At 42.9% G+C, this 24,151-nt stretch overlaps 1 protein-coding gene across 1 annotated transcript; it reads left to right on the forward strand.

Annotated features, from left to right (window-relative positions):
• Positions 1-243: 243 nt before the first annotated feature.
• On the forward strand, positions 244-18,536 carry ncstn (nicastrin). The gene is made up of 17 exons (XM_021589063.2): positions 244-406; positions 1,095-1,196; positions 6,242-6,365; positions 6,495-6,613; positions 8,243-8,388; positions 8,544-8,688; positions 14,269-14,381; positions 15,056-15,208; positions 15,355-15,459; positions 15,580-15,657; positions 15,781-15,950; positions 16,070-16,172; positions 16,284-16,382; positions 16,570-16,657; positions 16,838-16,992; positions 17,144-17,356; positions 17,558-18,536. Exons 1-17 carry the CDS (start codon positions 349-351, stop codon positions 17,678-17,680), a joined length of 2,094 nt encoding a protein of 697 aa, XP_021444738.2. The 5' UTR covers positions 244-348; the 3' UTR covers positions 17,681-18,536.
• Positions 18,537-24,151: the final 5,615 nt, after the last annotated feature.

Here is a 24,151-nt window from a genome sequence, read left to right on the forward strand (position 1 = left end):
TGTTATTCGTTTTCTTCTATGAGATAATCTTGTGTTAACCTCAGACCTTATTTTCGGAGTTTATTCTAAAAAACATTCTTATGCCATTCATTTTTCCCATATGGCTGAGCGAACCAAGTCACAGATTTCTGGGTTTTAGGACGACACGCAAAGACAGAAACTCTCTGCTCACCCTTGCAATTCTCATTCATGCCACAAGGTGGTAGACTATACGGAGCGCTTCAAATTAAAATACTTCCGGATTCATGCGCCATTGGGAGTTTCCCCATAGCGCTGACGTCATCCATGTATCCCATCTCTTGGTTTTAATATCTATGGCTTCACAGCGTTGTTTCTGAAATCAGGAAGATGGGTTTGGAATCGTCGAAATGGGCTATAATATTCTTAGTTTGTTGGCTTTACAAAAGTAAGTTTACCCTTTGTTTATAATACTAGCTACATGCGTTCAGTTACCTATAATTACCGTTTTAGTTTGGCTTAGCAAGTTATCCTCTTTGTTGGGGTATTGCATTGGCTATTTCCATTGTAACTCGCAGCTAACGTTACTGTAAACGGTATAGTAGTTAGCTTATAGCCCAAGGCTACATCTAGATTCTAGCCAGTTACAACGATTATAATTACCGTTTTAGTTTGGCTTAGCAAGTTATCCTCTGTTAGGGTATTGCATTGACTATTTCCATTGTAACTCACAGCTAACGTTACTGTAAACGGTATAGTAGTTAGCTTATAGACCAAGGCTATATCTAGATTATATCCAGTTACAACGATGTTGCTGACAGTGAGGTCATATTTTTACCCCATTGCACTCTTCGGCAAACACAATTATGTAGCTAGTTTGTTGAAGTCCCGTATGAGGTGCACTTAGCTAGCTTAGCCAACTGGCTAGTTAGCACGATTGTGAAACTGATATCTACTGATAGCTCGTGATCTTAAGTCAAGCAGTGAGTGGGCGGCTATACAGGCATTACAGGCTTCAGGATGAATCTGGATGAAATCTCATGCGATGTGTAGTAATATGGTTAGGTGTCTTGGGGATGGGAATACATCCCTACAGAAACTGGCCACTTCAATTGTATTTTTCTTTTGTCTTTCAGATGTGAGCTGTAACTCTGTTGAGCAGAAGATTTATGTGGAGCTGAATAACACTGTACCATGCGTTCGACTGCTCAATGCTACACATCAGATTGGCTGCCAGTGTGAGTGACATAGCATGACACACACTGGATTTCTTTGTAGAAGGAATGTGGGTGTCATTTCCAGTGACTTTTTAAATGGACATTCTAATCCAAAATTAATTAAAATCTAATGGATGCCCAAACCATCTCTCTACCCCCCCCCCCCCCCCCCCCCCCCCCCCCAGAAATGAACCCAGGTACATATTGGTAAAAACATTTTTTTATGGTTGACTCTTTTACGATAGCATTTAAAAAAAAAAAAACATTAAATATGCCTAATACTCTTACCGTGGGACACTTTCAAGATGCTAGAAAGCTTTTACCTGTGAGACTGTGTGTGTGCGTGTAAGATGGCGCTGCAGTGCATAGCAGCTGTTTTACGGGCTCCTGACCAATTCTGATAAGTTTATATACAGTCAAGTCAAGTTTGTACACACCTACTCATTCCAGGTTTTTTTTTTTAATTTTAAAACTATTCTATGTTGTAGAATAATAGTGTAGACATCAACACTATGAAATAACACACATGGAATCATGTAGTAACCAGAAAAGTGTTAAACAAATCAAAATATATTTTATATGTGAGATTCTTCAAAGTAGCCACCCTTTGCCTTGATGACAGATTTGCCCCCTGTAGACATAAGCAAGGCCTTTTCTGTATCCAAAAAGGGCTACTTTCCTGTAATTCCATGTTTTTCTCTCGTTTTTATTTATTTTTTATTTCACATTTTATTTAACCAGGTAAGCCAGTTGAGAACAAGTTCTCATTTACAACTGTGACCTGGCCAAGATAAAGCAAAGCAGTTCAACACATACAACAACAGAGTTACACATGGAATAAACAAACGTACAGTCAATAACACAATAGAAACATCTATATACAGTGTGTGAAAATTAAGTCAAATTAGCTATAAATAGGCCGTAGTGGCGAAAAAATTACAATTTAGCAAATTAACACTGGAGTGATAGATGTGCAGAAGATGAATGTGCAAGTAGAGATACTGGGGTGCAAAGGAGCAAAAAATATATATATATTTAACAATATGGGGATGAGGTAGTTGGATTGGCAATTTAAAGATGGGCTATGTACAGGTGCATTGATCTGTAAGCTGCTCTGATAGCTGATGCTTAAAGTTAGTGAGGGAGATATGAGTCTCCAGCTTCAGTGATTTTTGCTATTCGTTCCAGTCATTGGCAGCAAAGAACTGTAAGGAAAGGCGGTCAAAGGAGGAATTGGCTTTGGGGGTGACCAGTGAAATATACCTGCTGGAGCGCGTGCTACAGGTGGGTGCTGCTATGGTGACCAGTGAGCTGAGATAAGGCGGGGCTTTACCTAGCAAAGACTTATAGATTACCTGGAGCCAGTGGGTTTGGCGACAAATATGAAGGTCCAGCCAACAAGATCATACAGGTCGCAGTGGTGGGTAGTATACAGTGGGGCAAAAAAGTATTGTGCAAGTTCTCCCACTTAAAAAGATGAGGCCTGTAATTTTCATCATAGGTACACTTCAACTATGATAGACAAAATGAGAAAAAAAATCCAGAAAATCACATTGTAGGATTTTTAATTTATTTATTTGCAAGTTATGGTGGAAAATAAGTATTTGGTCAATAACAAAACTTTATCTCAATGCTTTGTTATATACCCTTTGTTGGCAATGACAGAGGTCAAATGTTTTCTGTAAGTCTTCACAAGGTTTTCACACACTGTTGCTGGTATTTTGCAGATCTCCTCTAGAGCAGTGATGTTTTGGGGCTGTTGCTGGGCAACACGGACTTTCAACTCCCTCCAAAGATTTTCTATGGGGTTGAGATCTGGAGACTGGCTAGGCCACTCCAGGACCTTGAAATGCTTCTTACGAAGCCACTCTTTCGTTGCCTGGGCGGTGTGTTTGGGATCATTGTCATGCTGAAAGACCCAGCCACGTTTCATCTTCAATGCCCTTGCTGATGGAAGGAGATTTTCCCTCAAAATCTCCCGATACATGGCCCCATTCATTCTTTCCTTTACACGGATCAGTCGTTCTGGTCCCTTTGCAGAAAAACAGCCCCAAAGCATGATGTTTCCACCCCCATGCTTCACAGTAGGTATGGTGTTCTTTGGATGCAACTCCGCATTCTTTGTCCTCCAAACACGACGAGTTGAGTTTTTACCAAAAAGTTATATTTTGGTTGCATCTGACCATATGACATTCTCCCAATCTTCTTCTGGATCATCCAAATGCTCTCTAGCAAACTTCAGATGGGCCTGGACATGTACTGGCTTAAGCAGGGGGACACGTCTGGCACTGCAGGATTTGAGTCCCTGGCGGCGTAGTGTGTTACTGATGGTAGGCTTTGTTACTTTGGTCCCAGCTCTCTGCAGGTCATTCACTAGGTCCCCCCGTGTGGTTCTGGGATTTTTGCTCACCGTTCTTGTGATCATTTTGACCCCACGGGGTGAGATCTAGCGTGGAGCCCCAGATCGAGGGAGATTATCAGTGGTCTTGTATGTCTTCCGTTTCCTAATAATTGCTCCCACAGTTGATTTCTTCAAACCAAGCTGCTTACCTATTGCAGATTCAGTCTTCCCAGCCTGGTGCAGGTCTACAATTTTGTTTCTGGTGTCCTTTGACAGCTCTTTGGTCTTGGCCATAGTTGAGTTTGGAGTGTGACTGTTTGAGGTTGTGGACAGGTGTCTGAGAGCCAGAAATCTTGCTTGTTTGTAGGTGACCAAATACTTATTTTCCAACCTTAATTTGCAAATAAATTCCTTAAAAATCCTACAATGTGATTTTCTGGATTTTTTTCTCTCATTTTGTCTGTCATAGTTGAAGTGTACCTATGATGAAAATTACAGGCCTCTCATCTTTTTAAGTGGGAGAACTTGCACAATTGGTGGCTGACTAAATACTTTTTTTGCCCCACTGTATTGGGCTTTGGTGACGAAACGGATGGCACTGTGATAGACTGCATCCAATTTGCTGAGCAGAGTGTTGGAGGCTATTTTGTAAATTACCGCCGAAGTCAAGGATCAGTAGGTTAGTCAGTTTTACGAGGGTATGTTTGGCAGCATGAGTGAAGGAGGCTTTCTTGCGAAATAGGAAGCTGATTCTAGATTTAATTTTGGATTGGAGATGCTTAATAGGAGCCTGGAAGGAGAGTTTACAGTCTAACCAGACACCTAGGTATTTGTACTTGTCCACATATTCTAAGTCAGAGCCATCCAGAGTAGTGATGCTAGGCAGGCGGGCAGGTGCGGGCAGCGATCGGTTGAAGATCATGCATTTAGTTTTACTTGCATTTAATTGAAGTTGGAGGCCGTGGAAGGAGAGTTGTATGGCATTGAAACTCGTCTGGAGGTTAATTAACAGTGTCCCAAGAAGGGCCAGAAGTATACAGAATGGTGTCGTCTGTGTAGAGGTGGATCAGAGAATCACCAGCCGCAAGAGCGACATCATTGATGTGTACAGAGAAAAGAGTCGGCCCAGGACTTGAACCCTGTGGCACCCGTATAGAGACTGCCAGAGTTCCCGGACAACAGGCCCTCCGATTTGACACACTGAACTCTGTCTGAGAAGTATTTGGTGAACCAGGCAGTCATTTGAGAAACCGAGGCTATTGAGTGTGCCGATAAGAATGTGGTGATTGACAGAGTCGAAAGCCTTGGCCAGGTCGATGAATACGGCTGCACAGTGTTGTCTTTTGTCGATAGGACATTGAGCGCGGCGGAGGTGCACCCATGACCAGCTCGGAAACCAGATTGCATAGCGGCAAAGGTACGGTGGGAGTCGAAATGGTCCGTGATCTGTTTGTTCACTCGTCTTTCGAAGACCTTAGAAAGAGAGAGGTTGAACAGGCTTGTAATAGGGGTTGCAACAATTGCGGCGGATCATTTTAGAAAGAGAGGGTCCAGATTGTCTTGCCCAGCTGATTTGTAGGGGTCCAGATTTTGCAGCTCTTTCAGAACATCAGCTATCTGGATTTGGGTGAAGGAGAAATGGGGAGGCTTGGACAAGTTGCTGTGGGGGGTGCAGAGCTGTTGACCGGGTTAGGGGTAGCCAGGTGGAAAGCATGGCCAGTCGTAGATAAATACTTATTGAAATTCTCGATTATCATAGATTTATCGGTGGTGACAGTGTTTCCTAGCCTCAGTGCAGTGGGCAGCTGGAAGGAGTATTGATTCCTAACTTCCCTGAAAGGTTGCATATCGCGGGGGCTATTCGATGCTAATGCAGTACGCCACAGAATGTTTTTGTTCTGGTCAAGGGCAGTCAGGTCTGGAGTGAATCAAGGGCTATATCTGTTCCTGGTTCTACATTTTTTTGAATGGGGCATGCTTATTTAAGATGGTGAGGAAAGCACTTTTAAAGAATAACCAGGCATCCTCTACTGACGGAATGAGGTCAATATCTTTCCAGGATACCCAGGCCAGGTCGATTAGAAAGGCCTGTTCGCTGAAGTGTTTTAGGGCGCTTTTGACTGTAATGAGGGGTGGTCGTTTGACCGTGGACCCATTACGGACGCAGGCAATGAGGCAGTGATCGCTGAGATCCTGGTTGAAGACAGCTGAGAGAAAATGTTGCAGTTTTTCAATAACTTTTTTTTTTCTGCAATTCTACACATTTTGCCATGACTAATTTTGTGTTTTTATGTTCAAACAACAAAATCAAACAAGGACCCCAATTTGGGCCTGTGGCCTGCTTGCCCGGTTGGTTATCAGTCCATGCCAATAGTACTCCTAAATTCATAGTCTATTTTATTGGTTTCATTGTTTTAGCTTTTATTTTGGTGATTTCTAGCTCTTAAAAGTTTAGATTATAAAAAATATATAAAGGTCAATTATCTTTTCTACAAGCTTTCTGACAGGTTTTAGTCTTAAGTTTGCACTGAACGCATTTTTCCCTCCTGAAAATGTATTTAAAAAAATGGCGACAACAATTTAGCAGCAGCGGTGTGCCACTGCTAAATAAATACAGGGGAAACACTGACTGTGATTTCTATCCAAGCTGTACTTTTTGTAATGCTGGAATACAGATTAAAGATTTGCATACTAAGACAAGCGTTTTTTCTATCCTGCGTGTCAGCCTCGATATCAGGTGATACAGGTGTGATCCATGTCTTGGAGTCTGAGGCAGATCTGGAATGGCCTTTGAGCAAAGGACCCAATCCTCCTTATATGGTTCTGTTGGAATCATCCCTCTTCACCAGGTAGGCTATACACACAGCCAAAAACATTTAACACAGTCAGTGAGTGAGTATCGTTCATCACAGCCGCACAATGATATGATCCATGTCCTAGTAGCCGCGTCACGCTCAAGGATTGTCTTCTCTCGACAGGTCCATCATGATGAAGATGAAGAATGAATCCAACAGGGTAGCTGGGGTTGCAGTGGTGGTCCCAAATACTAGCCCACCAGAGTTCTCGCCACACACGACATGTCCCAATGAGAACACAGGTAGGTGGATCAGACGTTAGGGCTCCAGTCTGTCAAAATGACTACAGTACCAGTCAAAAGTTTAGACACACCTACTCATTCAAGGGTTTAAAAAAATATATATATATTATTAATATTTTAGACATTGTAGAATAATAGTGAAGACATCAAAACTATGAAATAACACATGGAATCATGTAGTAACCAAAAGTGTTATATTTGTGTTTCCTCAAAGTAGCCACTCTTTGCATTGATGACAGCTTTGCGCACTCTTGGCATTCTCTCAACCAGCTTAATGATGTAGTCACCTGGAATGAATTTAATTTAACAGGTGTGCCTTGTTAAAATTTCATTTGTGGAATTTCTTTCCTTAATGAGTTTGAGCCAATCAGTTGTGTTGTGACAAGGTAGGGGTGGTATACAGAAGATAACCCTATTTGGTAAAATACCAAGTCCATATCATGGCAAGAACAGCTCAAATATGCAAAGAGAAACAACAGTCCATTACTTTAAGACGTGAAGGTCAGTCAATCAGAAAAATTTGAAGAACTTTGAACATTTCTTCAAGTGCAGTCACAAAAACCATCAAGCGCTATGATGGAACTGGCTCTCATGAGGACTGCTGCAAATGATAAATGATTAGAGTTACCAGCCTCAGAAATTGCAGCCCAAATAAATGCTTCACGGAGTTTAAGTAACAGACGCGTCTCAACATCAACGGTTCAGAGGAGACTGCGTGAATCAGGCCTTCATGGTCGAATTGCTGCAAAGAAACCACTACTAAAGGACACCAATAAGAAGAAGAGACTTGCTTGGACCAAAAAACCTGAGCAATGGACTTTAGACTGGTGGAAATCTGTCCTTTGGTCTGATGAGTCCAAATTTGAGATTTTTGGTTCCAACCACGGTGTCTTTGTGAGATGCAGAGTAGGTGAATGGATTATCTCCGCATGTGTAATTCCCACCGTGAAGCATGGATGTGTGATTGTGTCGTGCTTTGCTGGTGACACTGGCGGTGATTGATTTCGAATTCAAGGGACACCTAACCAGCATGGCTACCACATCATTCTTCAGCGATTTCCCCATCCCATCTGGTTTGTGCATAGTCCCACTATCATTTGTTTTTCAACAGGACAATGACCCAACACACCTCCAGGCTGTGTGTGGGCTATTTGACCAAGAAGGAGAGTGAGGGAGTGCTGCATTAGATGACCTGGCCTCCACAATCAGCCGACCTCAACCCAATTTGAGATGGTTTGGGATGAGTTGGACTGCAGAGTGAAGGAAAAGCATCCAACAAGTGCTCAGCATATGTGGGAACTCCTTCAAGACTGTTGGAAAAGCATTCCAGGTGAAGCTGGTTGAGAGAATGCCAAGAGTGCAAAGCTGTCATCAAGGCAAAGGGTGGCTACTTTGAAGAATCTAAAATATATTTGGATTTAACACTTTTTGGTTGCTACATGATTTAATGTGTGTTATTTCATAGTTTTGATGTCTTCACTATTAGTGTACAATGTAGAAAAGAGTCAAAATAAAGACAAACTGTTGAATGAGTGATGTGTCAACTTTTGACTGGTACTGTATGTGATCTTTTCTAACTGGGGTGCTTTTTAAACGTCATTTGTTTTACTTGGTTTACTTTTTCCTCAGGTGTATACTCGGACAACTATGGTCCTAATTTGGCACACTGTAACACTACTGTATGGAACCCTCGGGGGAACGGTCTATCCTATGAGGAATTTGACTTCCCTGTCTTCTCCTTGAAAGAAGACAACGAAACAGAGTTCATCAAACAGGTGAGGGATCACTTCAAGCTGTCACAACCCAGTCAGGATTAATATCATGTCACTTAATGACCATTAACTGTCTTTATCTGAAGAACTTTCTACAGTAGTTCTGTGTGTTGAAACTGTACCCTTCATTCTGATAAATGTATCCACTCTACTTGCAGTGCTACTTGGACCATAATCGTGCAGTGAACGGCAGTGCCCCGCAGTACCCTCTGTGTGCCATGCAGCTCTTCTCCCACATGCACGCAGTCACCAATACTCCAACCTGCATGAGACGCAACGACATCAACTTTAGCATCAACCCAGGTACACAAAAAGCCACTGTCGTTAGCAGAGATACATTATTGTTAGAGCCATGCTTTTTAGGCACTTTGCTTTTACCAGTATTTCCAGTTTTATCCGCTAGGTTTGCTGCAGGTAGAAAATCCCAGGAAACGTTCTTTAATTGTATCCAATCAATCAAGGAATCTCTGGTTGTGCTTCTGTGTTTGGTGGGGGCAGGGCCGGTCCTGGACTTTCTGCCGCCCTAGCCGAGACAAAATCTGACGCTCCCCCCTCATAGGCCTATGCTACAAATTAAACACAATTTTTAACACATCTGGTTAGTAGGCTATATAATCTGTTCAATGTCAATAACAGCCTAATATTTTCAATCTGATTACATTTATAAAATCACCAATGCCCTGGACCTTCTGCCACCCTAGGCGAGACAAAAATAATTAGACAACCTTATGAAGCATGGCACTTTCAAAAGTGACCTTTGCACCCAGACAGAGGCTCTACTGATGCAGAAAACTGTAAGCCTTAACTGCTGGCTACTCGTTCGTTGTATAACCCAACAACAGAAGTGCTTCCCTAAAAGCTGCCTGGGTTTAAACAAACATCTCTTTTCAGAAGAGAAAAGCTCAATAGGGACAGAATAGCAAAGTCCAATTTTTGTTTGATCTCCTCGAATATTATAGGCGCAGTTTAGCTTCAGATTGTCATCGAGAGGAATCAATATATCCCCATATGCATCAGTCATTTCTTTTGCAGGCATTTTTAGAGCGTGTTTCTACCATAAGGCATCACCGAGTTAAGCATTGTTATAAACTCAGCAAAAAAAGAAACGTCCTCTCACTGTCAACTGTTTATTTTCAGCAGACTTAACATGTGTAGATATTTGTATGAACATAACAAGATTCAACAACTGAGACATAAACTGAACAAGTTCCAGAGAAGTGACTAACAGAAATTGAATAATTTGTCCCTGAACAAAGGGGAGGTAACAGTCAGTATCTGGTGTGGCCACCAGTTGCATTAAGTACTGCAGTGCATCTCTTCCTCGTGGGCTGCACCATATTTGCCAGTTCTTGCTGTGAGATGTTACCGCACTCTTCCACCAAGGCACCTGCAAGGTCCCGGACATTTCTGGGAGGAATGGCCCTAGCCCTCACCCTCCGATCCAACAGATCCCAGACGTGCTCAATAGGATTGAGATCCGGGCTCTTTGCTGGCCATGGCAGAACACTGACATTCCTGTCTTGCAGGAAATCACGCACAGAACGAGCAGTATGGCTGGTGGCATTGTCATGCTGGAGGGTCATGTCAGGATGAGCCTGCAGGAAGGGTTCCACATGAGGGAGGAGGATGTCTTCCCTGTAACGCACAGCGTTGAGATTGCCTGCAATGACAACAAGCTCAGTCCCATGATGCTGTGACACACCGCCCCAGATCATAACGGACCCTCCACCTCCAAATCGATCCCGCTTCAGAGTACAGGCCTCGGTGTAACGCTCATTCCTTCGACAATAAATGCAAATCCGACCATCTCCCCTGGTGAGACAAAACCGCGACTCGTCAGTGAAGAGCACTTTTTGCCAGTCCTGTCTGGTCCACGACGGTGGGTTTGTGCCCACCATCTCGACGTTGTTCCCGGTGATGACTGGTAAGGACCTGCCTTACAACATGCCTACAAGCCCTCAGTCCAACCTCTCTCAGCCTATTTAGGACAGTCTGAGCACTGATGGTGGGATTCTGCGTTCCTGGTGTAACTCAGGCAGTTGTTGTTACCATCCTGTACCTGTTCCGCAGGTGTGATCCTGTGCAGGTGTTACACGTGGTCTGCTACTGCGAGGACGATCAGCTGTTCGTCCTGTCTCCCTGAAGCGCTGTCTTAGGCGTCTCACAGTACAGACATTGCAATTTATTGCCCTGGTAATATCTGCAGTCCTCATGCCTCCTTGCAGCATGCCAATGGCACGTTCACGCAGATGAGCAGGGACCCTGGTCATCTTTCTTTTGGTGTTTTTCAGAGTCAGTAGAAAGGCCCCTCTAATGTCCTAACTGTGGCCTTAATTGCCTACCGTCTGTAAGCTGTTAGTGTCTTAATGACTGTTCCAAAGGTGCATGTTCATAAAAATGTTTATGGTTCATTGAGCAAGCATGGGAAACCGTGTTTAAACCCTTTACAGTGAAGATCTGTGAAGTTATTTGGATTTTTGTGGGTGATCTTTGAAAGACAGGGTCCTGAAAAAGGGGCGTTTCTTTTTTTGCTGAGTTTAGAATGCTTGATATAATCTGGATTCGTTTTATGTATTCATTTCAAAATATAAAGGAAACAACAGATACCCTTTGTTAAAGGAAATGGCAAAAAGGATATGTGATACCCTCACTCAATTCAAGCCCTGGTTTTAGTCAAACACCAAGCCCTTTCCAGACACTGAGCCATGCACTGATTAAATACCTACTTGGCTGTACCGACATCTACGGATAGGATAATTGTCTGTCAAACAGGTAGGCTTACCACATATTTTTTGGAAGATGAAGAAATAAGCTCCAGTTATATTTAACCCCTTGCGTCAGAGAGTTATAATGTTGCTATCACTGTGTAACCTACTACCTATAGTAGGAAAACAAGTTTCTTATGAATAATATCCCAACTGTTATCACACATGGCACGACCCCATAATTGTTACAATAAAAATAACACTTATCTTTAACATTTTAATATTTCTGTAGAACTGTAAAACAGAGTAAGATAATTTGAGCTTTGGAAAGGAGTGCTTTCATAAATGCATGGCGGGCCTCGTTTCACTGGAGCAGTGTAAAATAAGCTTTATGCTTATGGCCCAGCCTTAATGAATTTTGTTTATTTACGTATGGAATTTGATTGTCCAGTTTCAATCATTTATTTATTTAGTCTCCACCTAGAGTGGCCTCTTTCCTCTGCAGTGGTGCTGCATTGCAGTCAGCGATGTTTTCTCTCGGTAGCTGTCCATGGTCCTGAAATCAAATCATCTGAGTTTGCTTAGACACCAGCCTGATCTCCAGCTCCTTCCACCTCTGGAAACTATCTAGGTGGTCATGCGACTTCTGATGTCAGCTGAGGGGGCACAGATTCTTCCAGTCCCCGGTTCCATCCCTTACCAGCGCAGATTTGCACACGTGTGAAAAGTTTCTACCAAAAACCGAAGGCTCCATCGTTTTGCTTGGAATAGACAAGCCTTGGTCTCTCCACTCTCTCCCTGTTTGCCATTCTCCTATTTTAGTGGGCCACCGAAAACCTTCGTTGCCCCTCATTTCTTGTTAAATTCCCCTCCTTGGGAGGATGTGGCCCAGCCTGCTCTAACATATCCCGTAAAGATCCATTCATTCCATATATTTTGGTCACTCACCAGGATCTTTTATGTTTTTTTGTCTGGGAGTCATATTTAGCAGCAGCACCACCACTGTCATCAGGGATGGGGAGCGACTAATCTAAGTCTGGGTCCAAGATAGTAGGGTCTTCGTTGGCGATGTTTGGAGGTGTGGCTAGGCCTGGTGCGACCACCTGTTCTTGTTCAGCCAGCGAGCTTTCATCATCGGTGGAAGTGCATGGCTCAGACTCCCCCGGGTTGTCCTATTCGCTGCTAGAATCAGCGAACGGGGGCTCGTCGTTCTCGGGGAATGAGTGGCCTGTCCTCGTAGGCTTGTCATTCTCCACACCGGCTGATGGACATTGCTGCACACTGATACATTTCACCAGCAAATTTATTTTGTGCCTATTTTCTCATAGTTTAAAAAAAATATTCGCTTCCTGATAGTTTTTGTCTCTTAGACATGGTAGTAAATTGTTTAAATCTCTATAGCTAAAATTATATCCGCTAGTAGTGGACAGGCTAGGTTAGGCTACTGCCTTAATCACTAATCGTCTTCATCACATACAAACATAAAAGAGAGTCGTTTAATTGGCAGATTTATTTTGTCTATTTTTATTGATGTTTCACAATTGGATAATCCCATATAAACACACACATCCCAATTAGCTACCAGGGATAGTGGGAGCGAACTCCAAGAGAAGCGGAAATGGAGTGGGGGCGGGAACTGCAGCAACACTATGGGCTGGTGGCTGGGGTGTCGCGGGCAGTGTGGTAGCCGATCGGGGGCACCGGAGTCCGGCAGCCAATTGTCAAGATGCGCCAAGATGCGGCCTAATCTTGCCTAATGGGAGAGGGGATCGGATTGGTGGGCGGCGCATAATTAGCCCAGCGTCGTCCGGGTTAGGGGAGGGTTTGGCCGGGGTAGGCCGCCATTGTAAAATAAGAATCTAGTTAGTTTCTAGTAATCTCTCCTCCTTCAGTCTTCTTCTTTGGACTTTATATGGCGGTTGGCAACTTTAAGGTGCATTACCACCACAAACTGGACTGGAGTGTGTACCTCCGTTTGTCATATATGCTCCTAACGAGATGGGAGAGGCGGGACTTGCACCACATCAAAAATAGAACCAAGTTCTATTTTAGCACCTGGCTACGCAGACTCTCGTTAACGCACGGGAGCTGTTTGGATACAATGATTGAATAGCATGTGTGTAAATCTATTGTGTGTGAGCGGTGTGGTCAGCATTGTTTGGTGCAGAATTTTCAATTAAAACAATTTGCTTGGAAACGAGTCGTCTCTCGTTGAATGACAACAGACTTTGATCAAGAGTGGGGATTCTTCAGTGATCAGACAAAGGGGCTTTGGATACCAATTTCTGATTGCCTCAACAACAAAGAAATGTGTGCCCAAACTGCTGAAAAAAAGCCTTACCAAAGTTCAAAGCTTACAAAGTCGTCACAACATATACCTCTTCTGAACTGTATCGGCTGGGAAGCATGCAGACGTCTTAAGCCATGGAAGTTGAATTGTGAGGTGAAGAATCACTACAAATAGTATTCATTGCCAAATAATTGGATTTGTGCGATTTAAGATTCGCAGAGCTACAGTTGATTGGAGACGGCTTGTCTCAATTCAATTAATGTGTGTAAATGTGGAAGGCGTATATATCTGTAGATCTTAATTACACAAAGCCTGCTGCAAACCTAGTAGATAATGCTGGAAATAATGGTAAAAGGCAAGTATAAAATGATTGTGTATATGTGAATAGTTAGTATACACATTCTGTCATGCACACTGAGTGAAAAACTATGATTCACCAGGTGAAAGCTATGATCCCTTATTGATGTCACCAGTTAAATCCACTCCAATCAGTGTAGATGAAGGGGAGGAGACATGTTAAAGAAGGATTTTTAAGCATTGAGACATGGATTGTGTATGAGGGTGAATGGGCAAGACAAAAGATTTAAGTGCCTTTGAACGGGGTGTGTCAAGAACTGCAACGCTGCTGGGTTTTTCACAGTTTCCCGTGTGTATCAAGAATGGTCCATCACCCAAAGGACATCCAATCAACTTGACACAACTGTGGGAAGCATTGGAGTCAACATGGGCCAGCATCCCTGTGGAACGCTTTCGACACCTTTTAGAGTTCATGCCCCGACGAATTGAGTCTCTTCTGAGGGAAAAACGGGTATATCTTAATATTAGGAAGGTGTTCCTAATGTGTTGTACACTCAGTGTATATCTCACCCACATATCTACCTCTCACAGAGATGGTGTGTGACCCTCTGGGTGACTATAATGTTTGGGGTTCCATCCGGCCCTATAACGACACCGTCTTCGGCCACAAGGAGAACGAGAGCGTTGTTATAGCAGCAGCCAGGGTGAGTGACACAAAGGCCTGCCTCACTCTTACACATCTTGTCACATGTTCACAGATGTTTTAATGCTGTGTTCATAACCAAGTGGAAAGGTGGTAATTACCAGTTGTAAATACCAGTTGGATGCTTTGAGCTCATTGAGAAACCCAATTTGGCTAATGGCCAACAAGCTACATCAACAATAAACTAAAAGTACAGCTATCATGCTTGTAAAAAAAAATGGTGTTCAAACCCCATGTTCATAGATTGCTTTTTAGAAATATTGTTTTGTTACATTTAACTGCTGAAAATTCTGTTATCGTGGCCCTTTCCTTAGTAGGTGAAGTCAGAGGTCAGCATGTGGAAGAAGTCGGAGCTCAGAGATGACAGACGAGTTTCCCACTAGTAATTACGAGTTGTAGGGGTGTTCAAGTGGATTCTTCCCAGTCGTATGTGATAAATACCACCTTCCCACTTGGTTATGAACGCAGCATAAGCCGTTTGGAATTTATGCAAAACGGTATGAAAGATGAGCCACATTCTTGTGTGTGGTATACACATTGTGATTTAAGGAGGTTAACTGCTTTGGTAATCTGCTCAGTACCATTTTCCTTCCTATGCAATCCTTACATTGTTTTTTTTCTTGTTTGGAGTTCATGAGCAATTGACTGGACACCTTGCACTCTCCGTTTTTGTAGCTGGACAGCAGGGCATTTTTCTGGGAGGTTTCAACTGGAGCAGAGGGAAGTGTCTCAGGGTTTGTCACTCTGCTTGCTGCTGCCCAGGCACTGCGTGAAGTCACTCACGAGGCCCCTCCCACACGGAATATCCTCTTTGCCTTCTTCCAAGGGGTGAGTTCCTTCTGTCTCCCTAAGCAAGTTGGTCTAGTATGTTTCGATTAGTTACATGAGTCCCATGTGGTCACTATCATATAGCAGTATTGTTTAGTGTTGTACTATATGAGTGAGGATGTTGATCGCTTATTCCTCTCTTTCAGGAAACCTTTGACTACATTGGCAGCTCTCGGATGGTTTACGACATGGAGAACGGCAAGTTTGTGATAGACTTGGACAATATTCACTCAGTACTAGAGATTGGTCAGGTAAGGACATGCGTATACAGTCTCATTGAATACTCAAACACACGCAGGCATCTTTTTGCAAAACACATGGGTATACAATCAACCGATACTGAGCGATGGATCTTTTATGTAATTTGTAAGGTGGCCGTGCATAGTGGCACCAACCTCTTTCTCCACTCAGACCCTGTGTCCAGGAGGAACAACACTGTCAATGACGAGGTGAGGGAGGAATTATTTTCTTCTTTCTTTGTGCCTCTTACCTGGGCCGGCTGTTTTTTTCCCCTATACTCTTTATTATCCTTTCTCTCAACCCACTTTTCCCAACCTCTTACTCTGTTTCAGGTTAAGAATCTTGTGAACAATTTACAGTCCTCCACGGCTGGGCTCAGCTTCCTTTTGGTTGAGCCTAATGTCTCTCAGCCACTCCCGCCCTCCTCCCTCCAGCGTTTCCTGCGAGCTCAGCCAATCCCAGGGATTGTGCTTGCAGACCACGAATCCGCTTTCAACAACAGGTGAGTCAGCGTTTGACTGTGGTCTGTCGTTGCTGTTCATTTTTATTACGGCAATATTAAGCTTGCCTGATTTCTTCATTAGTAGTGAGGCGTGTTCTGTCCTGTTTGCCCATGCACAGGTACTATGAGAGTTTTTACGACAACGCTGCTAACCTGAACCTGACTTATCCATCTGACTTGAGTCCAGAGGAACAGCTGGAGTTTGTGACTGATACTGCAAAGGTATTCTTACCAGAGCAATCCCATTGATCCATCCATTGCAGTAGGTACAGTTGCCTTTACATTGTGATCCATTGTTACAATAATGTATTCTCCCTCCCTCTACTCTTTCAGTCCCTTACTGATGTGGCTACGGTGGTTGCACGTGCTCTCTACAAGCAGGCCGGGGGAAACGAGTCCCTAGTCAACAACATCAAAGCAGACCCCAAAATAGTGAGACCCGACGAATGATTACCTGTTCAGCTGTTGTACATGTCAAACTGATCAGTCATACTGTTATAGTCTGTTATTTTCTATGACTGTCAATATTTCTGTTAACATAAGTCACTTGTTCATTCTCGGCAAGTTTTTTGGAACAGTAAGCAGAATTATTTGACCTAACACTCAATCTCTCTCTCAGGTTACACAGATGCTGTATGGGTTTCTGGTTAGTTCCAACAACAGTTGGTTTCAGGCAGTGATGGCCCCAGAACTAAAGAACATTCTCAGTGAGTCACACTAGGAAACACCCTTTGACCCTACAAAGGCAGTCTGCTTCTACCAGTGTCATAAACACACAGGCAGATATGGAGCGTGTGTACATGTTTACTAGTCAGACACACTTGCGTCCATAAAGAAGGTATTGGGGTACTTGGGCCTTCATTGCTTTGTATTTTTCTGTCTCCTAGAGCCCAGCCCACCAGAGTACTATGTTGGTGTTGCCATGTCTTCCACTCCAACTCGTCTGGTCCAGTACCTCCTGGCCAATTTAACTGGAGCAGCCACCAACCTCACCCAGAGTCAGTGCCAGAAGCCAGATGAGCTGCCAAACGAGAGCAGACAGGTAGGTGTGCCACTGGATCTGTCTGTCTGTGTGCAGATGGATAGATGTACAGTGTATCACTGTTTACATCGGAGATTTAAAAAAATAGTGTTTATTTGTACACTATGGTGCTGGAATCCCACCACATTCTCATTCACTGTTTCTCTCGCAGATGTACTCCTATCTCTGGGTTCAGGGCATTGTCCCACCCAACAGCACCGAGAGGGATTCTTTCTGCGTACGTGCATCGGTACGCCTGACCAAAGCAGTGTCCCCTGCCTTCGAGCTGGGAGAGTATGCTTCCAAAGACTATTCCACGTGGACAGAATCACGGTGGAAGTTCATCAAAGCTCGAATTTTCCTAGTAGCGAGCCGGGACTTGGAGGTAAAACTGCAGTCTTCTTACCTTCCAGGATCCACATCTGTTTAATCAATTACAGTTGTGTTGCTTAGGTTCAAGTGATTCCTGTTTGAACCAATTATCATGTTTAGGTAGGGAAATAGTGTCAACTTCATTGACGAGTACAATCATGTTTTTTCTCCTACAGTATTCACCTCTTTCTTCCTCTTAATTTGTCTCTCGTAGATGCTGACCTTAGGTGTGGGAGTGGCTGTGTTGTTCACATCCCTACTGGTGACATACTTCATCAGCACCAAGGCAGATGTCCTCTTCAGCTCCACGAGGGAACCCGCTAGCGCCGCCTATTGATTACCTCCAGGCGTTTTAACCTGTGACCAGTGACCACTACTCTCCCAACCAAGCAGGAACAAACAGCATTTTTCTTTTTTTTTTTCCACACGATAGGCAGACAGGCAAAAAAGTTAAGCAGAATAGATTGTTTTATCTGTGTGAGCCTGATGGACTTACACAGGTGAGGTTTAACACAACAGGAATTGACTGGCCCGGATGCATCCGGACTCATCAGGGTCAGATTGCACTGGTCTATGCCAGTGTTAAAGATGTTCATATTCATTTTTTTTGTTCAGTCAAATAATGTTTTGTTTACTGTATCATGGAAGTAGGCGTTAAGCTTTGTTTGAATGTGTGTGCTTGCTTGCGTGCGTGCAGTGTGTGTAAGTGGGAGGTGAGTGAGTGCTTGCAAGTGTATATGTTGAGGATGCGGTTGTAGTATGTGCAGTACCTTTCTGTTCTCTGTCTGTAGTATACTGATCTGTCATTTCCACTACAGCTGTGTTCACACAGGCAGCCCAATTCTTATATTTACATCAGATCTTTTCACGTCAGAACTTTTTCAGAGCTGATCTCATTGGTCAAAAGACCAATTAGTGAAGAAAATATCATAATTGAGTGTCTGAACACATCCTGATATGCATTAAAATGTGTATATCAAAATGGTATTTTATTTTGTTTGCAGTCTATAAAAATCTACTTTGTTATTTTAAATCTATTAATAATTTGCAGGATCATGCCCAGAGGTTTTTTATGTATTGATGGAAATGTCAAATGATACGGGGTGTGTTTGTAAGTGAAGGTGATCTCTGACCACTTGGGGAATAAATGTGATTATTGCCTTGATAACTAAATAAACATGGCTTTTCCAATCCTCTCGTGTTGCTTCTCTACTATTTCCAGGCATGTGGTGTAGTACATGGCTTGGTATGGTTTTTCTTCCTCTTCTGAGTAGTAGTTCTACATAGGGGGCCTACAATAGGCTACTACATGAGCCTTGAGGTTCCACAATAATAGGGGGGGGGGGGGGGGGGGGGGTTACAGTTATTGCAAAATTCTGGGAACTTTTCAATAAATTCCTTGGTTTTACAGAAATCCTGGTTGGAGTTTTCTGGATTTCCTGCTTATTCTCTTCTAGTTGCAAGAATCCACCAACCAGGAATTCAGGAAAACCAAGGAATTTATTGAAAGTTTCTTGGAATTTTGCAACCCTAGCTACAGTTGAGGATTACTGTTCTCCTTGCAGCAGGGTATTATGCTGGCAGCACGAGTATGGATTTTTAAACTTTTTTTCAAAATAGGAGTCCCCTGCAAATACAACTTCAGGAATAACTCTTTTTTTTTTAGGTCTACTGCAGTACAACTGTTTTTCACAGCAAAAAAAAAAAAAGTGAATAGATCATTTGACATGATTTTACTTTTATTGTATAGCAGTATCTGTAAGTTATGGTCTAGGCTTAATGGAAAGAAATACATTTTCAATAAAATACAAATATGTAATTGGAATTACTCAAGAGTCTGCAAAACTTAATTGTCTCTTGTGCTGACCAACTGGTTTAATTTACTGCAATGCAGTATACTATATGAATTACATATTGGCTTATAGAGGAAAAAACTATTCTATGTGCTGAAGTTGGAGGGGTTGGGAATACTCCGTATGGTCTGTAGAATCAATTTATGGTGTTATTTCATAGGGGACCGTGGTCTAAATACCCAGCAGCACTTTCCACTCCACCCATTCCATTTGCCACAATGCAATACACTGTATTTGAAACACCAAAAACATTTTGGGCTGTAGATAGAAAGTAGAGTACATCTGTGCAGTTTTACAGCTAATTTGTTTTACAGCTAATTTCCTTTTTATTCCACCCATTTTGCCATGGGGTGGAGAAACATTTTCCTGTAATTCTACACATTTTGTAATGACTTATGCCGTGTTAATGATATGTTGTTGATCCATCCTGTTTTCTCCTATCACAGCCATTAAACTCTGTAACTGTTTTACGGTCAGTATTGTCCTCATGGTGAAATCCCTGAGTGGTTACTGTCTTGTTTTGCACTTTGTACAAAATAATTAAATGAAGTACTACAGGATATTTCTTAACGTAGGTCTTTATTAGCTAGCTATAACTTGCATGTTCACGTATCTCCAACCATGATCAACTGCCATGACTTAACCATCTGGGTGGTCTTAACCAATCATAGCACAGTATGATACGGCAGTAAAATGCATCCAATTATAATTCAGTATGTTTCCACATATGAAAATGACATCCCCTTCTTTTAAAACAAATAAAATGTTGACATATTCTAAGGGTTTCTTTTGAAAACATGCTCTGCAGTTTGAACTCAAGGTAGGTAACCATTTATATTGCATACTACACCAACTGAATCAACATAGACTCTGAACAATGATCCAACATACTGTTACTTTTCAAACAAGGCATTCTCAGCAACTCAGCTTTCACAGTAGAAATTGCATCTTAACATTTCAAACAAATACAATACCAAAGTATTTCAAGGAACTTTCAATAACAAGTTTACAGTCTGGAACTCTTTTAGGGCAGCGGTCCGCCTACACCCTTTGACATTTCACAGGCCTAGGACAGCTCTGGGCTTGACCTCTCTTCCTGACCTTGTGCTATATGATGCTGAGCATGCTTCTGTGTCAGTCAACAGCTCTTGTGGTGTTGCAGGTAAGTATGGTCTATGTTGTGCTGTGTGTGTGTGTTTAGTCCATCACGTTCTCTTTCAGGGGAACAGTTCATCTCATCAGTCTGTTGTTCTTTTGTGTTCAGTAGGTGATGACGATTGCGGCGGTACACCGCTCCTTCTGCGGTGCGGACGTGATATGAACATTCAGTGTCAGCTGGCTGGATGACGACTGCTGGCTTCCAGAGGCCATGCTCCTGGATTCTAACTGACTCTCCGTCGATCAGTGGTGGCAGCTGACCTGTCGTAGTATCGCTTTTGTTGTTGTCTTTGTGCACGTTTTTCATGCATTTCCTTGTGGTTGATGCTGGGAAGGATTGAGCGAAGTCCACGGCTCATCAACAGCTGGGCTGGTGATTTGAAGTTGTCAACTGGAGTGTTGCGGTATTCAAGGAGACAGGTAGGGGTCTCTTGTCTGCTTTTGCTTTGTCCATGAATGATTTATCAATCTGCACAGATTTTTCAGCAAGTCCATTACTTTGAGAGTAATGTGGGCTTGTGGTGACATGTGTAAACTCCCATGCTTTTGTGAAGGATTCAAACTCATTTGATTTGTAACAGGGCCCATTGTCAGATATTTAAAGTCTCTACAATGCCATGCCTGGCAAAGGCTGCTTTCAGCTTGTGCATCACAACTGCAGATGTGGTGCTGTGAAGCTTGTCGAGTTCGAAGTATCTGCTGTAGTAGTCCACTGTTACGATGTAGTCCTCTTTGTTCCAGGTGAACAGATCGGTTGCCATGACCTGCCAGGGTCGGTCTGGGATACAGTGAGGTAACATTGGCTCTTTCGTGTTTGAGGGGCGTCGTTCAAGACATATGGCGCATTTACCAACAATGTCCTGTATTTGTTTGCACATTCCGGGTCAAAACAAAATGTCCCGTGCTCTCTGTTTGCACTTTTCCATGCCCAGGTGCTAGCTCGTGAGATCTGACCACGTCGATAGCTTTGTCCAGCGTTAGCTCAGACCCAACATTCAAAAGGTTCTCTCTCACTCGCGGTGAGTGTATTCCAAATGCAATACGGTCCCTGACCATCTCATCCTTGTTTGCATAATGACAGTCTTTCACAAGCAGACGCAGTTCTGTCACAAACTGTTCAAAAGACTCGCTAGCTCCCTGTACTTTCTCATGGAATTTGTACCTAGCGAATATCGTATTGGTCTTCGGCACAACATATGCTTCAAAACGATCGTAGTATGTTTTCAGTACCTTTGATTCAGCCACTGTTAAGGGTTGCGTCAATCGAATCTGGTATCAGGATAAATATGACATTGAGTCACCGATTGTATACTATGTATTTTTTATTAGCTAAGCAATAAGTGGTAAATGCAATTTTCGTATATATGGGTTCGCTGTAACACCACACAGAATAGAACAGAGAACTGACTTGTTCCTGGCAAAGATATTATAATATACTCTGACAGAAGTAGTTCCTGCTTCCGAGCCGGCTTGTCACAGAGTAGAGACTGGGCGTGGTTTAAACTCACCCAGCCTATCGTTGATTGTTGGCACACGAGCTGGTCCCAGCCCCTTAGGCGCTTCAGCGTTCAGTCGTTGTAGTTGTGTAGAATACCTATGCGCTCATGCACTCGATACAGTTATCACACACCTGGCTCCTGTTATCTAACAAAATACCGTTTGTTCCCTACCCTACGTTCTGTATGTGCCCCCAACAATTCATGATAGCTGCCTACACCCAAGGCCAGCCACAGCCTTTCCGCTAGTCACACCATATGTTGCAAAATGTTGCTTTTAACATACACAGACACCCTCATGGTAGGCCAAGCATATTTTCAATCCTCACACCACGGTAAGTGTCCATGTGTTGTATATACAGTGCCTTGCGAAAGTATTCGGCCCCCTTGAACTTTGTGACCTTTTGCCACATTTCAGGTTTCAAACATAAAGATATAAAACTGTATTTTTTTGTGAAGAATCAACAACAAGTGGGACACAATCATGAAGTGGAACGACATTTATTGGATATTTCAAACTTTTTTAACAAATCAAAAACTGAAAAATTGGGCATGCAAAATGATTCAGCCCCCCTTAAGTTAATACTTTGTAGCGCCACCTTTTGCTGCGATTACAGCTGTAAGTCGCTTGGGGTATGTCTCTATCAGTTTTGCACATCGAGAGACTGACATTTTTTCCCATTCCTCCTTGCAAAACAGCTCGAGCTCAGTGAGGTTGGATGGAGAGCATTTGTGAACAGCAGTTTTCAGTTCTTTCCACAGATTCTCGATTGGATTCAGGTCTGGACTTTGACTTGGCCATTCTAACACCTGGATATGTTTATTTTTGAACCATTCCATTGTAGATTTTGCTTTATGTTTTGGATCATTGTCTTGTTGGAAGACAAATCTCCGTCCCAGTCTCAGGTCTTTTGCAGACTCCATCAGGTTTTCTTCCAGAATGGTCCTGTATTTGGCTCCATCCATCTTCCCATCAATTTTAACCATCTTCCCTGTCCCTGCTGAAGAAAAGCAGGCCCAAACCATGATGCTGCCACCACCATGTTTGACAGTGGGGATGGTGTGTTCAGGGTGATGAGCTGTGTTGCTTTTACGCCAAACATAACGTTTTGCATTGTTGCCAAAAAGTTCAATTTTGGTTTCATCTGACCAGAGCACCTTCTTCCACATGTTTGGTGTGTCTCCCATGTGGCTTGTGGCAAACTTTAAACAACACTTTTTATGGATATCTTTAAGAAATGGCTTTCTTCTTGCCACTCTTCCATAAAGGCCAGATTTGTGCAATATACGACTGATTGTTGTCCTATGGACAGAGTCTCCCACCTCAGCTGTAGATCTCTGCAGTTCATCCAGAGTGATCATGGGCCTCTTGGCTGCATCTCTGATCAGTCTTCTCCTTGTATGAGCTGAAAGTTTAGAGGGACGGCCAGGTCTTGGTAGATTTGCAGTGGTCTGATACTCCTTCCATTTCAATATTATCGCTTGCACAGTGCTCCTTGGGATGTTTAAAGCTTGGGAAATCTTTTTGTATCCAAATCCGGCTTTAAACTTCTTCACAACAGTATCTCGGACCTGCCTGGTGTGTTCCTTGTTCTTCATGATGCTCTCTGCGCTTTTGACGGACCTCTGAGACTATCACAGTGCAGGTGCATTTATACGGAGACTTGATTACACACAGGTGGATTGTATTTATCATCATTAGTCATTTAGGTCAACATTGGATCATTCAGAGATCCTCACTGAACTTCTGGAGAGAGTTTGCTGCACTGAAAGTAAAGGGGCTGAATAATTTTGCAGGCCCAATGTTTCAGTTTTTGATTTGTTAAAAAAGTTTGAAATATCCAATAAATGTCGTTCCACTTCATGATTGTGTCCCACTTGTTGTTGATTCTTCACAAAAAAATACAGTTTTATATCTTTATGTTTGAAGCCTGAAATGTGGCAAAAGGTCGCAAAGTTCAAGGGGGCCGAATACTTTCGCAAGGCACTGTATCTCTCCCTTTTTCACCGATCCTGAGGAGCAGGTAGCTGCACTTTACCTCTTCTCCTCTGTCCTTCAGAGGACCCATGAACATTAGCTTCACATGCTGTTTGTACTTACGCCATGCATCGGGTAAGTTTGTAGACTCCCAGTCCATTCGAGGTGAAGGAACTCCAGAAAAATTCATCTTTTAAGACCTTTTACTCTGACACCATGTCTTGTTTTGCACGCTTTGTAGAAAATAATAAAATGCAGTACTATAGGATATTTCTTAACGTAGGTCTTTATTAGCTAGCTATAACTTGTATGTTCAGTATCTC

Source organism: Oncorhynchus mykiss, chromosome 28 (assembly GCF_013265735.2).
Source record: "Oncorhynchus mykiss isolate Arlee chromosome 28, USDA_OmykA_1.1, whole genome shotgun sequence".
Taxonomy (NCBI): Eukaryota; Metazoa; Chordata; class Actinopteri; order Salmoniformes; family Salmonidae; genus Oncorhynchus; species Oncorhynchus mykiss.